The sequence below is a fragment of the Copadichromis virginalis genome, linkage group LG22 (genome assembly GCF_057382275.1).
Source record: "Copadichromis virginalis isolate Kocher_CV1m ecotype Utaka linkage group LG22, C_Virginalis_male_GT1.1, whole genome shotgun sequence".
NCBI classification, from domain to species: domain Eukaryota; kingdom Metazoa; phylum Chordata; class Actinopteri; order Cichliformes; family Cichlidae; genus Copadichromis; species Copadichromis virginalis.
In genome coordinates, this window is record NC_140638.1 from 34,045,492 (window position 1) to 34,069,686 (window position 24,195).

General features: G+C 40.2%; 1 protein-coding gene across 5 annotated transcripts in view; it reads right to left on the reverse strand.

Moving 5' to 3' along the window:
- The window catches only part of phf14 (PHD finger protein 14), a 139,773-nt gene that overhangs the window by 84,633 nt on the left and 30,945 nt on the right, over positions 1-24,195 (reverse strand). For all 5 annotated transcript variants that reach the window (XM_085446840.1, XM_085446839.1, XM_085446838.1 and 2 more), the window contains exons 10-12: positions 22,993-23,099; positions 19,707-19,802; positions 810-916 (exon numbers count right to left, since the gene is read on the reverse strand). In XM_085446840.1, the coding sequence (XP_085302966.1) occupies positions 810-916; positions 19,707-19,802; positions 22,993-23,099 (310 nt within the window). The remainder of the gene's footprint in view (positions 1-809; positions 917-19,706; positions 19,803-22,992; positions 23,100-24,195) is intronic.

Consider the following 24,195-nt stretch of genomic DNA (forward strand, 5'->3'; position numbering starts at 1 on the left):
GAAACTGGGTTTTTCAAGGAACAGCTACTAAATGAACAACTTACACTTGGAAGCGGCTTAAGATGTTTTTCTTGCATAATCAGTCAGTGGATAATCAAGGAACAGATCTCATCTGACCATGAAATTGCTTGTCAGACAACTGTTGCGTTTTTAGCCTCTAAAAAAAATATGGACTGAGAATAAATAAAAATGGCAGCCGCCAGTTTTACCCCTCAGTCTCCTAGCAGTTGTACCTATGGTACAAGTTTGAAAATTCTAGGTAACTTCCTTCTGGAGTTATCACAATCACAATATTTTCAGAAAACCTGACCTCTCATCTTAATCATAAAGTCGAGGTCGCTGAAATCCAAACTCACACAAAATCTTTAGTAGTAGATATTAATTTTAAAATTATAGATTGTGAATGCGATAACTCAAGAATGAGGCAAACTTGGGTGTCCACACTGCCCGCCTGCTCACCTACTTGGCAGGGTGACAACAATACCTCATTAGCCTTTTATGGCTAAGGAGTGAAAATGGCTCCAATTCCAAACCAATTAATGCAATGCTTTTCTTAACTCCTTGAATTAAAGCTTTAAGACTGAACAAAAAAAATAAAAATAAAAAATGACTGCGGTGCCCATAGGCAGAATGACAAGAACAAGTATCAAATACTTATTTGAGCTAAATGTATCAGATTCAGATAAATTCTCCTATTTCAAAGCACTGAAGATGACGGATAAAAAACAATCCTCGTCCTAACATTTTACCCATTTCATTAACCTTTGCCTTTCTCGCTCCATCATGACTCAAAGCTATTGTGTGTTTACCTGTAGAGGATCGCTGGCAGACTAGATGCCTTCCCTTGGGTGCCTCCTTCCTTCTTGCTGGGCTTCCTTTCTTTTGGGGCCTTCAAGATTGGTGGAGTATTTAATTTCTACCAAAAAATAGAAAAAAGAAACACACACACAAAAAGTTTGATGAATATTTAATATACATGAAAAGTAACTTATACTTCACTGCGAAGTAGATTTTATAAAAACTAAGACAAATAAGATTTTCTTTGAAAAAGGAATACACAGCTCATCATAGTATTCAAGTCAGTTAAATTTCTGAAATATTGATGTAGTCAGTTAAGTAGCAGGGGGTTCCCAGATGCTTTGAAAATGAACAACATTTGCACTAGAATGGCAAGAATGAGACAACCCCCAAAACAGAAATGGTTTTTCATATTCCCCCCCCCAGTTTTTCAACTCCAGGAGTTGGGCTACTTGTAGCCCAACAAGTATCTGTTTGCAGTGGGTCCTGCAAGCAGATACTTCAGAGGTTTCCCTTAGGCAGTATTATTAGAAGGGAGAGCTTACATTTTCATTGTAATACAGATGATATCCTGGTATCTCCACAAAGCCATATGATAGACCTCACTCAGTTAAATCCAAGAAATATCTTGAAGACATAAAGACTTGGATAACCTCTAATTTCTCTCCTTCTAATTGCAGATAAAACTGAGGTTATTGTACCCTACCCTTATTGTACTAGTTAGAAAAATTGTGCCCAGACTTCTAGCAACACTTTGAGAACCAGGACATGTCCTTCAGTGCATAGGATAGCATACATTTTCACTGCTAGGCAGATGATACATAGCTTCATTGATCACCAAAGGATGTGGCAGAAATCTAAACGCATAAAGACAGATGACCTCTAATTTTCTGTTTCTAAATTCAGAAAATAAAAATATTGTGTCTAACCAGATGCTTATTCTGGATAGCAATACCTTTGCTTCTATTTACACTGTGAGCGATTTTGAGCAGGACGTGCCCTTCATTGTGCATACTGAACAAATATGTAGAACTGCTTTCGTCCATTTACTTTCTTCCAGTATCTCTAAAATTAGAAATATCCTGTCTCAGAGTGAGTGCTGAAAAACTAGTTCATGCATTTATTACTTCTAGGCTCGACTACTGTAATTCATTATTATCAGGATGTCCTAAAAAGCCTTCAGTTAATCCAAAATGCTGCAGCAAGAGTACTGTCAGGGACTAGAAAGAGAGCACAGTTTGCCCATACTGGCTTCTCTTCATTTGCTCGGTGCTAAATACTAAATAATATTGAATTTAAAACCTTTGTCATCACATACAAGGTCTGGCTGCTGGAGGCTTCCCATGATGCACTGTTTCTTCTTCAATCATCTTTTTTCACTCTCCATGTGTTTATAATCCACTCTGCATTTAATCAGTTATTCTTAATCACAATTGATCTTGTGTCCCATGTCCCTCCATACCACCATTCTTTACCATGGTGATGGTGTCCAAGTGAGATTTGCGGAGATATGGGCACCCAGAAACCTGAAGGTGAAGACAGAACTGCTCTAGGCATCCGCCCACAACAGAATGACGAGCTCCCAATAGGTTTTTTTTTGTTTGGTTTAAATGACCCCTGATGGTACTATTTTTGTCAATATTGAAGATTGTTTTTGAAAATGGAAACAAAGGTTATCACAAGAAGTATGAGAGTCATAACTTGACAGAGAAAAGCCATGTGGGTCTGAGCCATTCAACTGAGCTAATGTTAGCCACAGCAGGCATGGATACAGCTGAGCCCACACTCCTGAATAATCCTGAAAGAGCTTTGTGACTTCAGAAAAGATAACAACGAACAATATGCGGATATTAAACGTGGGGTTAAGAAGGCAGAAGGAGGAATCTAAGAGACCGAGACAGTGCTACAATCGGCATCAACACTAATTATGAAAGAAGAGGTTCTTTGGAGAGCATGACAGAAGAAAGAGGTGTTTTATGAAGGGGTCGTGGACTCACCTATGTAAGGATGGCGCCAAAGCAACAAGAGAAATGATGACAACACTGTGCTAAAACCTACAGCCACCCCAGATCAAGAAGAGATCCACTTGAGAAGCTTCAGGTGTTCAGGAGAGATATGATGATGACCGAAGATCTCGGATTGTTTTACAAATCTGATATTTTAGTAAGACTGGTGATTCCTCTCTGGAAACATGACTATGGAGACATTATATAATAATATGTGTTCAACAAAATTCCATGCTAAATGGAAAGACATTGAACTCTCAATGATGAAAGACCCACCAACCCAAGCAATTTTAGCTCATACGAATTTAGATATTCATCTTGAGATGACTGAAAACCCATGAATCAAAAGTCATCGTCTGATGTGTTTTTTCATAACTCCAAAGCAAATGGTACATCTTGACACAGGTACATTGAACTGTTGGAGGTTATGTCGTGTATTGGCACATATTTTGGGACAGCCCAAATATTAAACTCTTATGGCTCAACAAAGCTTTAATCAGTATATTTAAGGTAAATAATATTCCTTTAGAATTTTCCACCATATTCTTGGGAAATTCAGATAATTTGCAGGACCTAATAAATAAATATCTTTGGGTTGGTCAGTTTAATTAAGCCTCTAGAGCCAGACTTTGTTGAAGTCTCTGCTGTTTAGAAATTTGGAGTAACATTCCTTATCTCTTTTGGGCTTTATGATCCCTTTTGGGCTTAGCATCAGGGGAAAAAGTAAACAATGTTAACTATAGCCACCATTAGTTCACGAGGTAGATATAGGGTCTGAATTTAATTGACATGGCCTTTAAGTCTGGTAAGCAATTACCATCTATAATTCTGTGGTTATGTCAACAGACCTGGAGTATATAATCACAGAACCCCCCACCCCTTCCAAAGTCTTTGTTGCAGTCCCGGAGCTTTAAGGTCTGGAGCAGTAGCTCCACTTAGGCATTGGGGACTTATGGATGGAGCCTGGATTCAATCAATAGACAACACTCCTGGACAAAACAGCTATAGTAAATCTCTGATTAAAGTTCTTCCGTGTTGTTTGAGAGGGATCTGGCATCGGTGAGGTAGATTGATGGAAACGGGGGTTTGTGCTGCTGCTTTCGCAGCTGGACATGACTGCCAGCTCTGCATCCCTGCTTCTGTTTCCTCTTCCTCCGCCGCCTGTGTCGCTTGCTGTTCCTGACAACCCACAGAATGCCCAGTGGTCTCACAATCTTAGGTGGGATACTGTGGGTCCAATCCAGATTAACACTTTTGGCTCTATCCTGGCCATTTGTGGCCACTTCACTTTTATTTTTTTCAACCATTTCCATTCTGTTAATGCAAATGGAATGAAACTTCCCAAAGGTCTACATTTTTTTAAAGATTTTTCAATTTTCAACATCAGCTCCTTAATAATGTCAATAATATTCACTATACACCAAATTGTTCCTCTTGGCTCTATCGTGGCCATTTTTGGCCAATTGAAACCCATTATAACCACCTTTTTTGATTCCTTGTTATTGACAGTACTAAATCATACAATTTAGGTAAATTTTCTTTCATTCTAAACTCAACACATGAAAATTGTAGTTTTTAAAGTTTTTTTTACCAAATTACATCATTTACCCATTTTTGGCCAAACAAGCAATTTAATGTAGTATATGTAGTATTCCTTTTTTTTTTTTTTGCCTGTCCCGTTTGCCATCAGAATTATTTGTCTAAAGGCGAAGAAAGATACCCAACGGATTTACTTACAGCCAGGCTACCAGGTCAGTAACCCACATCTGTCAGCACAGACCCTCCCCTCGCCCCAGCCACGAGGAAACCATCACCTAAGAGCCAATAGAGCCCCTAATAGGCCATGACCGCTACCCCGGGTTGAGCCCCCCAAGGAAGATGCTCATGTAATATTCCTAGTTTCTAGTAGCGGCCTTTGATGGCTTATCACACTCCAACAGACCAAAAGAATGACACAATTTTGACATAGGTTTGATCTTAAGGATCTAATAGTTTGTGCTTGTGCATGACATTGCAGCACAAACATGTATTTGCAAGATAGACTGGAATAAATTATGACGCATCAAATATTACACAGGTTGCAGTGAATTTCTGTCGATGCAGACTGTTGAGCTTTGAGGTTCCCAGTCAAACTTTTACTCTTGTATTTTTCATGAAAAGATACCATACCCAAAATATCAACTCCCAAAAAAAAGAAAACCCGATCAAAGGACATTTTGCAGAGTTCAAAGCTGCAGCTGCAGCGCAAACGACAACAAACACTATTTATAAAGGTGTCCTGGAGTTTATGCAGGTGCAGACAGGCTTACTTACAGCAGTAGCACTTCCAGATCATTTATTCTGGCAATATGGCAAGAAGGTCATCACTGCTACAAGCACTGTCTATATGATCTGGTCAGAGAGCAAGGACAGCAGCAGTCATCTGTCCTTGAAGAAAAGACATCTGCCCAAGATGAAGAAACTTCCTCTCCAGATGATGAGAGGACAATCTCCAAAGAGGCTGACCACATTACCATGATGAGTACTAGCTAGTGCCGGAATCCTCTTCTGGGGTTTTTGTTTTTGTCTTTTCGTTTTTTTGTTTGTTTGTTTTTTGTTTTTTCTTTGGGGGGGGGGGGGGTCTTTTGCTATTAGATAATATTTAATAAAACTATTTTGTTACAACCGGAAAACCGTGTGGGTCCCACTAACTGAAGAGAGACTGCTCTACAATCCAATACCTACTGGTATCAAACCAGGGCTCACCCTGTATGCAGTTTCCTGCATTAGCAGCCTGAGATCTACTTTTGACTTTTTTAAAACAAAGGCGGTCTTTTAGCTGCTGTGCACCCTTACGAACCTGCACGGGAGGCGAAGGCGTGAGGATTGTAGATGAAGTGGAGATGTGAGCCTTAACCAGAATAAAGCAATACATAGCATGTTGGATGACAACACTGGAAGTTCTCAGGAAGTAAAAAAAGGCATGGGGTTCAGACTCCAACTGACGGAGGAGCTCCAAGGACAACGTCTTTCCTTCGGTCACATTGGCAGAGGAACTCCTCAGATGAAAACTGGCACAGGGGAAACAACCCAGAGCTTCCTCCCCAGCTCCTCCAGTTGCAACAGTGGAAGATTTTGTTGTCTGTCTTTGGCTTCACCAAAACTACCACGGCGATATCCCACATGCTAAAGCAACAGAGGAATGTGCTTCTTTTGACCACAACGCACAAGGAACCAGCAGTTAGTGATGGGGATTAGAGGAAGCCTGGAAGCAAGAAGCAATCCTGGACTACAATAGGCACAAATACAGCTTGGATAACTTAGAGAGGATGCTGGCACCTTGAGTTGTAGAAGGAAAACTAACTGATGGCTGATGGCTCTTTTCTCCAATCTCCTGGATGTCTTGGGATACAATGCCTTTGTCCCACTGGAAACAACTTCACTGAAGTGGGGGAGTCCTCTACAACCTACAAATGAAGAGTGATCCTGGGAGAGCTGGGGCACATGCTGGTGACCTCGACAATTTCAGGACACCCTTGTCCCTGATTCTCAACCATTTCTGCCATTGATATCAAGACACAGTAGTCTGAACCAGAGTGTGACCCACACCCCACCATCAAAATGAGAAGAAGGTGCAAAAGGTGCACCTCCAGGAACAGCAGCCCCTCAGGTTTAGAAAGTGTGCCTACAAAAACCACTCTACTGTGGTTAGCACATCTTGCTGCTAATGAGGATGCATACAGAAGCACACACACTGGAATATAAATTTTGATCATTTTTGTGGTTATTTGGTCATTAAATTGCCTTTCTGGCCACTAGCACACCATGTGTGATTTTCTTTTTGGCCATTCATCCCAAAAAAAAATTAAATAACGTAAAAATAAATAATTGTTACTGTTACTGGTACTGCCCTGCAATGATGATTTAAAAAAAAAAAAAAAAAAAAAAAAAGAGGTTTCATCATTCATATGCTAAAAAATGTGAACTTTGAACATTGCTATTTTCACCCAAAAGCGTAGTAATAATACGTAATCTGACTGGTATGCAAGGGTATAATTTCTGAATTTGAATTATAGTTTGGTTTTCATGACTAGGACCAGTGTTAATTTAAAAAAATCAAGTCAATGAAAGTAGAAAAATGTTTTAATATATATTAATTTTATAGCATTTTGTGAACGTAAACAGGAGGTGCCCATTTTTTTGTATTTTTTTGTTTTTCTGTCACTGCACAAAAAACAAAGATGCATAAAACTCATTAATACTTTTAATTATTGCTATGCATCAAACCTCCACCATGGTTAGAAAAGAAATCATTTTGCATGTATTATTTAAAAAAAAAAAAATAGATTTTATGATTTTATCCCTATGTAAATAATTACAATTATGTGATTTAACTGGGTTAAAGGGTTAAAATTCTGAATTTGAATGAAATTTTAATTTTCCTGAATAACACTGCTGCCAATTTAAAAAATTAAGTCAATGAAAGTGGATTTTTTTTTTTAATATATATTAATTTTATAGCATTTTGTAAATGTAAACAAGGGGTGGCCATTTTTGGCCACGAACAAGCTGAGAGGGAGTTTTTATGTTTTTGCTCTCCCTGCACAAAAATAATGCATTATAATCAATGTTGATGTGAATCAATTACATGTCGGAAGTGTGATTTTATCATGGTGGAAGCAAAACAGCAAAAGTAAGAGGAAATTCCTGGCGATGTTTATGTGAAGCGAAATGTGAATCATAGTTTCGATCTACTTTCTCTGCTGGTTCAATCAATTTTGGTTGGAGGGAGATAAAACCTGCAGCTTCAGAATCTAGCGCAGATACACAAAGCACCTGCCACCTTTTCAAAATCAGTGAGCTGTCGGCTTTCAGCCCCAACGGCGTGTCCGTGTGTATGTGCCGTCAGGTGAGAAAGGCGACAGCTCACTGATTCGGATGCGTTGGGTCCGTGTTTTGTGTTTACGTCTTTGTGCAGAATCTGTGTACCAGCTCTCATTTACTGTTTTAGCTGTTTGGCGGTTGTAGAAATTTTGTGAGGTTTAACCTGAGATTCTGGCGGTTTGGACAAAATAAATTTATATTTAAAAATCGATTCAGGATTTTAATGAATCGATATCACGTTATCCAATCCAGAATCGATTTTAATCGATAATCAAAACCCAACCCTACTGCAAATATATAAAACTGTGAGATTTGAGGTTGTCTTCCACCTAGTACAGTGGACAAACAAACTGGTGTTTAAAGGGTTAAAAATGTAATTTAAGTAATAACTATTTTATATTTATGAAAAGAACTGGAGTTAGTTAAAAAGCTTTGTGGGAAAAAATGGCAAAAAAACAAAAAATTATTAAAATTACAGACCTAATCTGTTGGTGGACACTTTTGGCCACGAACAAGCTGAAAGGGTAGTGATTTTGATCAGACTCAGAAGGTTAAAGTCTGGGTTCGTCCATACGCACCAACATCAGAAACGAACTAATAAATACAAAGAGTGAATAACAGCTCACCAAGTGCTCTATTTGTACAAACAGGTTTCATCGTAGTTGAAGAAGCATTTTAGCTAAACAATTTTACCCACTAACTTGATGCAACAGAAAGCACAGTGAGCATTTATTGAACATCTGTTTGTTTTTGCCTGAGGGTTTGGTCTCAACAATATTAGCTGAAGCAGTCCTTTGCAAGTTTCCTCAAAGCAGAGAAGGGAAAAGGGAACCTGTTGTGTATGGTAGGTGAAAAGCGGCAGCAGATACATTCAAGCCTCCCCTGCATCTCAGGTGTAGTGCTGCCACGCAGGTTAATTAGAAAACTTATCTCGCAGGGATTCAGTCTCTCACTAAACAGACAAGGTTTTCCCCAAGGAAGCTCTAATCTGAGCATTCTCACTCTGCCTGCATCGCTGAAGGAGCATCTCCAGAGGGAAACCTGATAGATGGGAGGGGCAGGTGACCAAAGCACAAGGGCTTGCTGAGGCCATCTCTTTAACTAAAACTAAAGTCTGCCAGGGTGTAAGAACGAGAAAATGTCTCCACTGACAATATAGAGCAGTTTGGTTAACAAGCTTCATCAGACAGATAAAGAAGTTTAAAAGTACACATTTAAACAATGAGTTTGAACAATTTAAATAACAGTTCAGTAAGCTTTTAGGCATCTGGGTTTCTGCCAGACTGTAACCTATCCAAACACAGCGCAAAATGGACACTTGGGTCATATTTGTTCCACTTCAATCATTAATATCACAGCTTATTATTGTCACAGCAATTTATACTTGGTGGTTAAGATAAAGCCATTTTAACCATTGTAGTGGAAAAACACGTAATACATCAAGTATGCATCTTTTTAATCTTGAAAAGATTGAAAATAACTGCACTTAGTAACAACAAGACGTCAAATCCATATGCTTAGTTACGTCATTTGTAAAGATGACCTAAGACTATTGATAACACTTTTAGTTTGTCTTAATTGCAGAACTACGGTCTGCACATGGGTAACTTAAAAAAGTAATTTAATCTAAACGCTAATCATAGCACTCCTGGAATATGACTTCTGATGTTTTTCTTATGAAGTTGCCAGGAGTGCTAAACTTCTAGAGGCGTCAAGAACAAAAGCACTGACTGTGTAGTGGAAGAATGATGACAGTCCCAGTTGGGGACATCCATTTCTGCAAATGCACAGAAGGATGACAAATAGGAGATGAAAATGTGGCAGATAGATGACACAAAGGCATTCACTGCTGTGACTGATGTTGCTACTTAAACAGTGCATGTTCATAATTGGTGATTTATGGTGGTCATTGCAGATTCACTGCCACTCTTGCAAGTTCTTGTACATTCTGCTGCCTCGCCACCATATTAACATCATTTGACAACTTATCTGCTCAGCTCATACTCTCCACGACCACACGTCTAATAAAGCTTTTAATGGATTTACCTGCTGCTTAAACTATATACATAAAATCCTGAATCCTGAGTGGCTCCACCATCCCAGCATTACAGTGATGTAATATTCATTTTCCTCAATAAATTCATGTAAAGAATTAGTGGCATTAGTGGCATTTTCTAATTTCTGATCTGATCTTTTGATATTGTTTAGTATATAAAAGGTACGCAACTGATGAGGCTAAAATTAGCTTTACTTCACTGCAGATCACACGCAGCTCTTCATTTCATTGTCTAAACGTTTAACTAAAACCACATGTGATTTTAATACTTGTGACTTTCTTCACATGAAGAGTAGTAGTGGTGAGGTTTCTCTGGAGCCTTTTCAGAGGTGTGGATATGAGAACTAAAGGCTGTCTGTTAACCGTATGATCAACCTATCCAATATCCACTGCTCTAGGGTCCAGCTAACTTTTCCTTCACAACAAGAGCTGAATAAGCTATTCAGCGACCAGTATTAATCATACAAGTACACCTAATAAGAACCAAATCTCAGACATTTGGCACAACTGTCATTTCAGCGTCTTCTTAGAGAGTTTCTGATATATTGTGATTTTTATCCACGCAACACAGTCAGCTATCTATTTTCTTCCACTTCAATTCAGCATCAGGGGTGACTTTATAATACGAGCAACTAAGGGCACAATTACCCTGTAATTAAATGTAATTTGGAGGTACTTATGGATACTTACAGATACTTTACAAGAAAAGACACATTGCACTGCAAATAACTTTAAGCACGCTGTAAGTCATAAACTGGGAACAACTAAGCTGTAGTGCCTCTTCACCTCACTGTGCAATACCTTTTGTGCAATACTTTTGTAAATAGTCAACGGTGCAATAGACTCAATACTTGAAATGTGCAATTCACTTGTATTTTTATTTCTATTTATTCTATTTATCCCCTTCGTATATTTTATTTATATTGTCTCTGTATTTATTTTTTTTTATATATATATATATCTCTATATATATATATATATCTATCTATATATCTCTATATATCTATATATATATATATATATATATATATATATATATATATATATATATATATATATATATATATATATATATATAAAATATTCTGTAACTCTGTAACTTCTGTCGGTGCTGTGCTTTTTTGGAAATCGAATTTCCCAGAGGAACCCACCCGAGGGATTAATAAAGTTCTATCTAATCTAATCTAAAGTAATTTTAATTATGTCATACTTAAATAAATTTTATCGTAATTTCAGAAAAAACAATCAATATTTCCCCATTTTACATTAAGTACGCTTTTCTTTTTGGGGTGACTTAATCTTGCATAACATCTAGGTGTTTTACAGGAACAGAGACAGAAATTGCACTGTAGGAAATCTTAAACATGACATGAAGCACTACATATAAAAAGCTAAATTACATCATGGAGCGATCCTCTTAAACTGATTTTTAGTTTTAGTGTCGTTATTTTCCTCAGAGTTATCGATTCTGTCAGTAGTTAGCCAAGATAAACTAATGTCAATCTATTAGCTGCAACCAACCAACCACATGACGTAACGTACAGACAGAAGACAGCGCCACACATGTTCTCAATTTTTAACTTTAAGCAGTTCTTTCTTAAATCCAGCTTCACAGACAGTGTTACAATCTACATCAGATTTTGAGAGCAGGGCTCCATGATTAAATTAGCCTTTATATGTTCGGTATTTCTTGTCCTATTTAAGTACACTGTAAGTCATACTAATTACTGAGTAATTCATTTTTAGTACACCATAGAGAGAGGGGTGGCAAAAGCAAAGGAAAAGGCTTTTTATCAGCTGCATGCTTAACTGGACACTAAGTAAGGATCGCCTACATATAATGTAGGCAACTCGCTAGAAAGACAGATTGAGCTGCAGCAAGTTAACGTGATGAAAGCTAGAGCTTTAAATGTACTGACAGTACATGGATGGAAAAGAGCCTAGAAAGGTGGAGGTATGTGCTGTGGAGAAGAGGAGTGAAAGACAGAATGCATGTGTTTAAATGAGTGGGAGATAGTTGTAAGAGTAAAGATGCAAGGAGCAGAGGCAGTGACAGCAGATGAGTTTAAATATCTGGGGTCAACCATACAAAGCAACTGACAGCCCCACAAGAGAGGTGGAGAGAGAAGGATAGCAGCTAAAGAGAATATTACGGTTTACAACTTAGTGAGACGTGTTTTGGATGTATGATTTGGAGACGTGGCCCTGACAGAAATATGGGAGGCCCACCTGGAAGTGGCAGAGCTGAAGTTTCTAAGAATTTTATTAGAAGTGATTAGACTAGAAAGAATTGGAAATGAGTGGACATCAGACAGACAGCTCGATATGAGCAGTTTGGAGGACAAAGAGAGGCAAGGCTGAGATGGTTTGAAGAGAAGAGCACAAAAGGAGCACAAGTGCACAAGAGGCATGGTGGATATAATGGAAAAGGATGCTGATACTAGAGCTGTAAAAGGGGAAGACCACAGAGGAATTTCATGGACGTACCGAAGGACACGCAAAAGATGATGGTAGCGGTGGGGTGAGAAAACTTCTAAAAACACTGGCCCAAAGCAGAAGTGGAAAAAGAAGCACACTATGAATGCACATTTATTTTTGCTACTTTCATTTTACAAAGCTATATTTATGGAGATGTAGTACTATCGTGCTGTCTTGTAAAATATTATGCATGTCCAGATGTCTTCATTTTTAATGGGGACACAGTAATCGTGGAACATTTACAAAAAAAGGTTTCTAAAATGCCTCATAAGTTGCTGGAAACTTAAGGTTTTACTCCTCAGCCTTAAAAAGGTGATGGGGTATCGTTGTCCCCTTGCTGGGTGGAGGGACAGGCAGCATGGACACTTACAAATATACATAGATTAGTGTGTAATTATGTTTTCCAACAAAACTGATGCACACTCATAATCTGAGAATTAATCCAGTAAAAATACACCGGGCAGGCACTGGTGTGTGGAAGCCACCATGTTGATCTGCAATTTTGAATAAAATGGACACCACTGTTTCAGATAATCACGTTATGTCTATGTGGCTAGAGACTGGCTGTATATGTTGCACGTAGTAGTATTGTCACAATTACTTGTTGTCAGCAGATGAGATGCTTAAAGAGAAAGACAGCAAGGAATTTAAATATCACTTTCAGTTTGTATGTTTTCTCAGTTAAACCCACTGACCATAGGAATATTTTCAAATTATGAGATTCACTTTGATATCATGTGCAGGAAAGAAAATTATCAAATCCTGTTGCAGAGATTATTAAAATGTTGAAGAGTTGTATTTACAACTACACTGGCCACTTTATTAGGTATGACTGTTGAACACTACAGTCTAACCAGCCAATTATATGGCAACAGTTCAGCAGACACGGTCAAAACAGCCTACTGAGATTCAAACCAAGAGTCAGGATAGGGAACAAAGGTCATTTCAATGACTGGTTGTTCAGATATAAGGGAATTTTCCCAGACAACCACCTCTATGGTTTACAGAGGATAGTCCAACAAAAAAAAGGAAAAGCAGGAAAAGGTGATGCCAAGTCTTAAATCATCTCAAAATGGTTCTTTGAACATGACAGTCAGTTCACTCACTTCAAACAGCATCAACCAAGTCTTGATCCAATAGACCAGCACCAGGGGCGTGTAGCTAATGAAATAGCCAGTGAGTGCAGTTGTAATGGCTTGTTCGTAAAAGCTGAAAGATTTTTTTTTGTTGTTGTATTTTTTACAGCTTTAATATTTTTGTGTTTCCAAATTATAATCAAAAACATTTATTTTATATCTACTAATGTTCTTAACTGCTTATCCAATTCATAGTTGCTGGAAAGTGGATCCTACGCAAACTGTCATAGGCCAAATAAATTAATTTTGATTTTAATGCTCTAAATCTAATTTCAATCCAATTTTATTTATAAAGCACTTTAAAATACCCAGCACAGGAACAAAGTGCTGTACAGAAACAGCAAAATAAATAAATAAAACACATAAAACATAAAATTAAAACAGCCCTATATTAAAACAAGATAAAACCGCATCGAATCACCTAAAAACAACTGAAATAAAAATAAAAACCAACATCTCACGTGGTGTCAAAGGCCAGGGTAAAGAGGTGGGTTTTCAAGAGTGACTTCAAAACTGTGGAACGAGCTTCCTTTAGAGATTAGACAGGCCAGTTCTGTTTTTGAGCTGCTACAGCAAAAGCACGATCCCCTCTAAATTTACGCCCAGTCCTGGGTACATTCAGGAGCAGCTGATCAGCTGACCTGAGAGAGCGGGTGGGTGTATAAGGCTGTAGCAGCTCAGAGAGATACAATGGGGCTAGGCCATGGAGGGCTTTAAAAGCAAATAAAAGAATTTTAAAATGAATCCTAAAAGAAATGGGCAGCCAGTGAAGCGAAGCTAAAACAGGGAAAATGTGCTCAAACTTTCGAGTGCCAGTTAAAAGACGAGCTGCGGCATTTTGCACCCTCTGTAGATGACTAATATATGATGCGCTGACCCCAATATAAAGTGCGTTACAGTAATCTAGCAGAGTGCTAACAAAGGCGTGGATCACTGTCTCAAAGTGCTGCTGTGAAAGAATTGGGTTTATTTTTGCAGCTGCCTGAGGTGAAAGAAGCTAGATTTTACCACTGCCTTAATTTGATTATTAAACTTCAGATCACAGTCCACTTTGACGTAACATACTGGGCCAGGGAATCTACATACACATTGGGGGTCTCAGTGGGGCTACCAAAAACCATCACCTCGGTCTTTTTATCATTGAATTTTAAAAAGTTAACAGACATCCAAGCCTTAATGTCATCGAGACACTGAAGTAATGGCTGTGTAAGGTATCTGCCTTTTTTCTTTAGAGGGACATAGATCTGACAGTCATCAGCATAAAAGTGGAAAGCAATGCCGTGCTTTCTCAGTACAGAACCAAGAGGAAGCAGATATAAAGAGAAGAGGAGGGGGCCTAGAACTGAGCCCTGTGGGACACCACACAAGAGGGGAGCGGAGGACGACACACAGTAACCGAGGCTGACACAAAAAGTTCACCCTGCCAAGTAGGACCTGAACCACTCCAGTGCTGTGCCCCTAATGCCCACCCTGTGCTCCAAACGAGAGAATAAAATGGCATATTCCACGGTATCAGACGCAGCTGTCAAATCTAAAAGCACAAGAACAACACAGTCCCCAGCATCAGTCGCTAAAAATATGTCATTAAAAACTTTTAAAAGGGCTGATTCAGTGCTATGAAAGGGTTTCAAACCAGATTGGAAAACCTCTAACACATTTTGCTTTTCCAGGAAGGCCGTTATTTGGCTGTAAACTACCTTTTCAAGAATTTTGGAAAGAAAAGGTAGTTTGGAGATAGGCCTGTAATTTGCAAGAACCGTAGGATCAGGAGCAGGTTTTTTAATCAGGGGTTTGACTACTGCATGTTTAAAATCTTTAGGGACAACACCTGACATCAGACTATGGTTTACCAGCTCAAGAACCAAAGGACCAACTGTAGGTAACACCTCTTTTGAAAGTCGAGGAGGGACATCATCATTTGGAGACCCTGCAGGCTTAAGATGACCAACAGTCTCCTTTAAAAAGGACAGAGTCACAGGCTCAAACCTGTCAAAGACAGAGCAGGAAACAGAGACTGAGAGGTCATGAGCACAAGGAGAGATTTGAGCCCTTGTGGAAGAGACCTTCTCAATAAAAAAAGTGTAAAAAATTTTCACAAAAGAAAAACATCTACTACAGACTGCTGTGGAAATCATGTACGTCACTGCTCTCTCTATGCTGCTGCTAAATGGGCAATCACTGTATATCAGACTTTCCCATTGGTTGACTTCTATCTAAATCTCTCTTTTTTGCAATTTATGTAGCTACTTTGCACTTAATGCATACATATTATTAAAATTTGGACTATGATGTTTGTATTGATGTATTACATGCTGTAATGCTCCCGAAAATGGCACTACAGCATGTAAAAGGCGTCTCACCTGAGACGCCTTTGTTCTCTGGCCCTGGAGGCCGCAAACGCCGACGCAGAGGGAGAAGATCTGGCGTTCTGGTTCGACTGAGACGGCGCACTAACAGACCACCGTTACCCAGTTTATTACTGGCTAATGTGCAGTCTCTGGAGAACAAGCTGTGCGAGCTTCGGGCACGGATCTCATTCCAGCGAGAGATGCGGGACTGCTGCGTGATCTGCCTCACAGAAACCTGGCTATCGGACAAGGTACCGGACTCCGCAATACAACTACCGGGGTTCTCCGTGCATCGCGCGGACAGGTCACAGGATCTTACTGGGAAAAGCAGAGGCGGTGGAGTGTGTTTCATGATCAACAACAGCTGGTGTGATTATGCGAACGTGCACCCGGTCAAATCCTTCTGCTCACCGGACCTGGAGTACCTGATGATTAAGTGCCGGCCATTCTGGCTACCGAGGGAATTTACAGCAGTGATTATTACGGCTGTTTACATTCCCCCACAAGCCGACACTGACCGAGCACTCAGGGAACTGTACAGCGCGATCAGCAGCGAGGAAACCGCACACCCAGAGGCAGCGTTTATCACGACCGGGGACTTTAATAAGGGAAACCTGAAGAAAGTCTCACCCAAACTCCACCAACACATCCATTTTAACACATCCATTTTAACACGCGTGGAAACCGGCTACTCGACCACTGCTACACCTCTTTCCGGGATGCGTACAAAGCCCTCCCCCGCGCCCCATTCGGCCAATCAGATCACCGCTCCATCCTGCTCCTGCCCGCCTACAGGCAGAAGCTGAAACAGGAAGCTCCAACCCGGAGGGCGGTGCACTGTTGGACGGACCAATTGGAGTCTGCGCTGCGGGACTGTTTTGATCACGCGGACTGGGAAATGTTTCACGTGGCCGCCAGAGACATTGATGAATACACAGACTCAGTCTGTGGATTTATCAGCAAATGCGTGGAAGATGTCGTCCCATCCAGAACAGTCAAATCCTTCCCAAATCAAAAACCCTGGATTAACGGAGATGTTCGCGCGGCACGGAGCACCGCCTTTGCCTCCGCGAACACATCGGACTACAAACACGCACATTACCAACTCCGGAAGACGATCAAAGCAGCCAAACGTGAGTACAGGGACAGGGTGGAGCAACAGTTTGACAACCCGCGGAGTATGTGGCAGGGACTAAACACGATCACAGACTTTAGAGGGAAAACCAGCACACCGCAGACCACGGCCTCTCTATGTGAGGATCTAAACGTATTCTACGCTAGATTCGACACAGCGAACACCATGAGACCGGACAGTGTGCGCACCGCGGATGACGTCAGTGCGCACACTGTGTCTGAGGAGGATGTGCGGAAGTGCTTCAGGAAGGTGAACGCACGCAAAGCTACTGGTCCGGACGGGATTCCCGGCCGCGTCCTCAAGTCATGCGCGGCTCAGCTGGCTGGAGTGTTCACGCACATCTTCAACCTTTCCCTCTCTCTGTCTGTAGTCCCAGCCTGCTTCAAAATGGCCACCATCGTCCCTGTACCCAAATCCTCCACCATCTCCTCATTGAACGACTGGCGACCTGTAGCCCTGACCCCCATCGTAAGCAAATGCTTCGAGAAGCTGGTCAGGGACTTCATCTGCTCTGCACTACCCGACTCACTGGACCCTCTACAGTTCGCATACCGCCACAACAGGTCCACTGATGATGCCATAGCCCTGACACTACACACTGCCCTGTCACACCTGGAGAAGAGAGACACGTATGTGAGGATGCTGTTTGTAGATTACAGCTCAGCATTCAATACCATCGTTCCCTCGAAGCTGGACAGGAAACTGCAGGATCTAGGACTGAGCAGCTCCCTCTGCAGCTGGATCCTTAGCTTCCTGTCTGACAGACGCCAAGTGGTCAGACTGGGCAGCATCACCTCATCCCCCATCACACTGAACACTGGTGCTCCACAGGGGTGTGTACTGAGCCCTCTCCTGTACTCACTCTACACCTACGACTGCACAGCCACTAACAACTCCAACATCATTGTGAAGTTTGCGGACGACACTACAGTGGTGGGTCTTATCACCAACGGTGATGAGGCGGCTTACAGGGAGGAGGTCAGCGCCCTGACCCACTGGTGTCAAGACAACCATCTCACCCTCAACGTCGCAAAGACAAAGGAGTTGATAGTGGACTTCCGGAGGTGCAGAGAAGTACACACCCCCATCACCATCAACGGCGCTGCTGTGGAGAGAGTGAGCAGCTTCCGGTTCCTTGGAGTACATCTGGCTGAGGATCTTACGTGGTCAGTACACACAAACAAAACAGTGAAGAAGGCGCAGCAGCGCCTCTTCTTTCTCAGGAGACTGAAAAGATTCGGCATGAGCCCCCGCATCCTCAGGACCTTCTATCACTGTGCCATTGAGAGCATCCTCACTGGATGCATCACCACCTGGTATGGCAACAGCACCGCCTACAACTGCAAAGCTCTCCAGCGAGTAGTGCGGTGCTCTGAACGGATAATTGGAGGTGAGCTTCCCTCCCTCCAAGACATCTACAGGAAGCGCTGCCTGAGGAAAGCGGGGAGGATCATCAAGGACTCCAGTCACCCCAGCCATAAACTGTTCAGACTGCTTCCATCAGGAAGGAGGTTCTGCAGCATCCGGTCCCGTACCAGCAGACTGAGAGACAGCTTCTTCCATCAGGCCATCAGACTGCTGAACACGTCATAGACACCTCAGCTTCACTACTGGAACTTCAACATTATGCACTCCATACTGTACAGTAATGCCACTTGTTTTGCACATGTCTCACTCTGTATATTTTTATATATTTTATTTATTGTTTACTCTATTTAATTTGTAAAATATGTGTACACACACACACGTAGAAAAATATTTAGTATACACATCCAGAAATGCATATACTATTATATATTGTACATATATTTATTAGTTTCAGATGCAGCCATTCTTGTATTTTGCTTGTTTACATTATTGTATTTTGCACAACTCTGTTGCTTGTGAAGCTCGCACACAAGAATTTCACTCACATGTGCTGTACCAATGTACCTGCACATGTGATGTGACAATAAAAGTGATTTGATTTGATTTGATTAAAAATGTAAAGATAAGCTCTGGCGGACTTGGTTCTATGGTAGTTCTTGAAGGGTTAATGAATCAAGGGTACAGAATTGGAGGAACCAAGAAGAATGAGTTGAGTATAGTTTGACTTATCTGACTGTTTTGCTTCGCTTAATGCGCCTTATAGTCCGGTGCGCCTTGTGGTGCGAAAAATACAGTAATCATAAGGAACTGAATTGTCAGAAATAATTATTCAAGTTCAAGTCCATTTTAAACGAGCAAGACAAAGGAGCAAGTGATTGTTTCAAGAGCAACATTAAAAACAATCTGCTATTGCATATTATTCACTTATATTTGGTTTTTTACTTGTTATATTGTTATGTGTTGTATTTGTTGCACCTTTCTCCCAGGTCTCCCTTGGAAAAGAGATTTTAATTTCAATGAGAATTTTTACTTGGATAAATAAAGGATAATAAATGAAAACTTCTACTGTTGTATGTAAAGCTGGATATCACTCAGGAAGGAGAAAGCTTTAGTGAGCTATCCGATTGGTTGGCATGACCCTGAAAAAAAATATGCTGACAGTCTGAGGTTTTTGGACACTTACCCACAATTAAGACACAACTGCCACATTGAAAAGAAAAAAAAACTCCATAGTCTTTCAGAGCCTAAGTATTGTTTTGTATTGTGCTATATTGTTAAAGCTCATTTTTATGGGTTAAGAAATTGTTTCATGTTCTTGTTTTTAATTCAAATGAAATCAAAACAACTTATTATTACAGGCTCAGATGACTTTGAATAAAAGTATGATATGGATAACCCATTCACCTAAATCAATACTTCAATCAAAAGAGTAAATCATTAACAAGATGCTTCCTGAGACTTTGTTTAAACAACAGCTAATACATGTGTTGGAAAAAAACAATGGTTGAACAAACGTACCTGGCCCAGGATGCCGCCGAGCAGACTCCACGTGGCTTGGCCTTCACTTCGCAGCTTTCCATTTGCATTCAGCAGTTCCTCCAGAAACTCACAGAGCTGGAGGGAGACAAATGGAAACAAACTGTGGCCCTGATCATATAACATGTGATAATTTTTTTCCCTTTCTAATAAACCTAAAGAATAACTGTTTTGAGTAAGAGGAAAAAAGTTGAATCCATAAGCATTTACCATTCACAAGGATGAAACAACAATATAAACATCGGTCTCAACCTGTGTGTTAGCTGGGTCAGGAATAGAATCCTTTTTTATTGTCACTGTACATGTACAACGAAATTGCTTCACTCCAACTGTTCAGGTAGAAAATATAAATAGTACGACAGCAGGAATATTTAACAAACTTGAGAAACATAAAAACATGAGAGCTATATACAAACAGGAGGAAGGCACAGTATAGAAAAGGCGCACATAAAAAGAACAGGTTGTGGTACGAGGCTAACCTAACTAAGGTCAAATTCAATTTTTTCAAATTTCAAAAACAGACCAACTTGTCTCTTATTCATCTCAAAATAGGGAATGTAAAACATTTGATCTTCCATCCATCAGTAATGATCATTTTGATTGGTTTTTTTCATTTTAAAGGTTATCAACCTAACTAAACAATTCTCCTAGAAACTAGTCAAAGGAGCTTGCAAAGAAAAGCGTCTGGACTTCTTTAAGTTGCTTGAAGACGTTTCACCTCTCATCCAAGAAGCTTCTTCAGTTCTAAGGTCAAATGGTGGAGAGTCCCAGATATAAACCTAGTGGGAGTTTGCCCCCACAGAGGGACAAAAGGACCCCCTGATGATCCTCTAGTCGCCTGAGCCAAGGTGTGAAACTGGGTGTGGGTCCCAATCAGCCAGGGTTTCGTGTGAGTTCATTGTGAAACCTGGCCCCACCTTATCATGCGAATGATTCGCACACTTTTCTTTGCAAGCTCCTTTGACTACGATGACCTGGATGACTGAGAACCTTCACAGACTCCTAGAAACTAATTAGGTACTGCCATACATGTGACTGGGAGTAAAAGGGCAAGAAAGAGTTGTCCTGTGCATCCTTTCATGTTATCCAGGCCATTTACAAGTTTGGCCAGGAGCTTAATACACCATGCTAAGCAATGTTCTTAAGAGACAACCCCCTCTATGGTTTAAATACCTAGGAACTGAAGAGGTCTCTTGAATGAAAAGTAAAATGTCTTCACAAAACTTAAAGAAGTCCAGTAGCTCACATGTTCCCATTATGTAAAAAGTGAACGATAACAGTTTGACAAGCATACAATTGAATTTCTTCCCCAAGGAGGTGTTTCCTGAAGAGCTGTTAGCCAGACCTTTTGTGATATGTGCACAACGGCCATGCTAACGTTCTGTGGCACGTGAACATCAATTTTGCACTCAAATATAAACAACTGAAACTGTTTCATACTATCACTGCATATGATTTGCAACTGGTAACCCCTTTGTCCAGGTTAACACTGTACTGTTCTCCACTAGTGTCCATTAGTCAAAGCTTAACTTGTAATGGTATTTTCTCCAAAGCCCAAGCCATCTGACAGCAACTCAGGCAGTGCAATTAGCAATACACACTCCATTAATAACGCTTAACATGCATGGCAGAAGACTGAATGCAACATTAACTCTGACTTCTACTTTGCCATTGTATTCCCTTCCTCATGCTGACAGACGGAGTGGCAGGCTTACTGCAGAGGTCATATGTCTGAAGAGAAACATGAAGGCTGCACACAGAGAACTCCTAAATTCAACCTTCTCTCATGGCACAACAAAGCTTTAAAATCCATTAAAATGGTTTAAAATGTGTTGAAAGATTTGCACAACTGAAGTTCAAGTTTACAAATACTGGTATCCACTGTTGACTCCCCTCAGCCTCCTAGTAGTCGGCATAAATACGCTGGGTGCCTTAATTCTTGAGTTATCGTATTCACAAGATTTATTTTTAGAAAACGTCAGATAATCTCTGACCTTGATTTAAACTCGACTGAGATTTTTAGTAGATGCGCTAAAATAGCACGAATGTGAATCCTAGGTGAATTCCTTCCTGCAATATCACACTCACAAGATTTTCAGAAACGACATCTGACCTTGAGGTGAAGGTCACTGAAATTCAATGAGATTTTCAGTACAGTTTTTACAGCTGAGGGGTTAAAAAAAAGAAAGAAGACTGAAAACGCTTAACCACCTGCTTTGATAATATCACTACATTTTTTTCACCACATTCATTTTAATGTTTCCTTCAAGCAAACCTTTTGGAAAGATGTACCTTTTTTGGTGTGTTGCTTGGACACTATTCAGTATATTCAGTTTTTTGCTACCACAACAACATCCCTTTCTCCATGAGAAAACCTGCATATATTAATGAAATGGGCCTGTCAATATGAACAGCAATGTCAGCTGTTGACTAAAGCTTTGTTCTTTCTAAACTTGAAATCAGATCAAATCACTCCACCATCATTCCATGTACATCGGTGTATCCATCCCAGATTCAAACTTCCACTGAGGATTTTACAATCAGTCAACATGTGAGTGGAGTATAGAAATTCGACATTTTACTACAGTACTACATTAAGTGTTAACGAATCACAGCCTTTTTTATGCAAAGTCCCTCAATTTCAGAAGCTCAAAAGTAACTGGTTAGTTAACCTCAACCTGTTCTGTCATTATGCAACGACAGACAAAAGAACGGAAGATTGTTCAAAATGTTAAACTTGTGTTTGGCAGTTGGTTACTGGAATCTTAAAATGAGGTCCAAAGAGATGCTAAAGCATTTAGCGTCATTTAGGACAAGTTCAATATTCAATATGATCAATCTGTATATATTTATAGATTTCATAATTTCCTTGTGTGACCAATAAACTTCATCCATCTATCCCATAATTCAGTCTGTAATTGAGATTTTGCAAGAAGTTGCACACTACTGATGGCACTCAAAAACAGAAGTACAGATTACAGTTTGCCTGGAAATAACTAAGAACATTAACTTGTACCAGAATGATGAGAAGACATATTAGTACGGAAAAGAAAATGAACAGTTCATTGTCTAAAACAGACCTTACTGTCTGTCAAATATGCTGCAAGCAACATTAAGACATGGGCACGTATATCAGGTCACTGCTGCAGATAAAAGTAGCAGTAAAACTTTTCTGTTGTTTTTGCACTAAAGGATTTCTTTTTGAAACTAGCGTATAATTAAAACTAATTTTTAAATATAGCAATTGTGTTTGAACTGTGTCACTCACCTTGTTATACTCGACGTGTAGTTTTTCTTGTTCATTCTCCAGCTTATCTTTAAGGTTTTTCTGCTCTGAAATGTTATCCTGGATCTGGATCATTCTCATGTTCCGCTCTGAGTAGTTTTTTTTTTTTTAAAAAGGAAGAAAAGGGGGATACAAAAAGTGATTAATGAAGTTAAAGGAGCAGAAGAGGCAATGTTGGCAAATGATGCTACATTAGGTTCTAAAGGATAACGGAAGAATGGTGGAGAAGGAAAATATAAATCTAGTACAACTGCTGCTTTTTCAATGTAGGCTGACTACATAAAAGCAATAACACCATCGCTACCACATTTAACGATACATACAGTGGCTTGCAAAAGTATTCGGCCCCCTTGAACTTTACCACATTTTGTCACATTACAGCCACAAACATGAATCAATTTTATTGGAATTCCACGTGAAAGACCAACACAAAGTGGTGCACACGTGAGAAGTGGAACGAAAATCAGACATGATTCCAAACATTTTTTACAAATAAATAACTGCAAAGTGGGGTGTGCGTAATTATTCAGCCCGCTTTGGTCTGAGTGCAGTCAGTTGCCCATAGACATTGCCTGATGAGTGCTAATGACTAAACAGAGTGCACCTGTGTGTAATCTAATGTCAGCTGCTCTGTGACGGCCTCAGAGGTTGTCTAAGAGAACATTGGGAGCAACAACACCATGAAGTCCAAAGAACACACCAGACAGGTCAGGGATAAAGTTATTGAGAAATTTAAAGCAGGCTTAGGCTACACAAAGATTTCCCAAGCCTTGAACATCCCACGGAGCACTGTTCAAGCCATCATTCAGAAATGGAAGGAGTATGGCACAACTGTAAACCTACCAAGACAAGGCCGTCCACCTAAACTCACAGGCCGAACGAGGAGAGTGCTGATCAGAAATGCAGCCAAGAGGCCCATGGTGACTCTGGACGAGCTGCAGAGATCTACAGCTCAGGTGGGGGAATCTGTCCATAGGACAACTATTAGTCGTGCACTGCACAAAGTTGGCCTTTATGGAAGAGTGGCAAGAAGAAAGCCATTGTTAACAGAAAACCATAAGAAGTCCCGTTTGCAGTTTGCCACAAGCCATGTGGGGGACACAGCAAACATGTGGAAGAAGCTGCTCTGCTCAGATGAGACCAAAATGGAACTTCTTGGCCAAAATGCAAAACGCTATGTGTGGC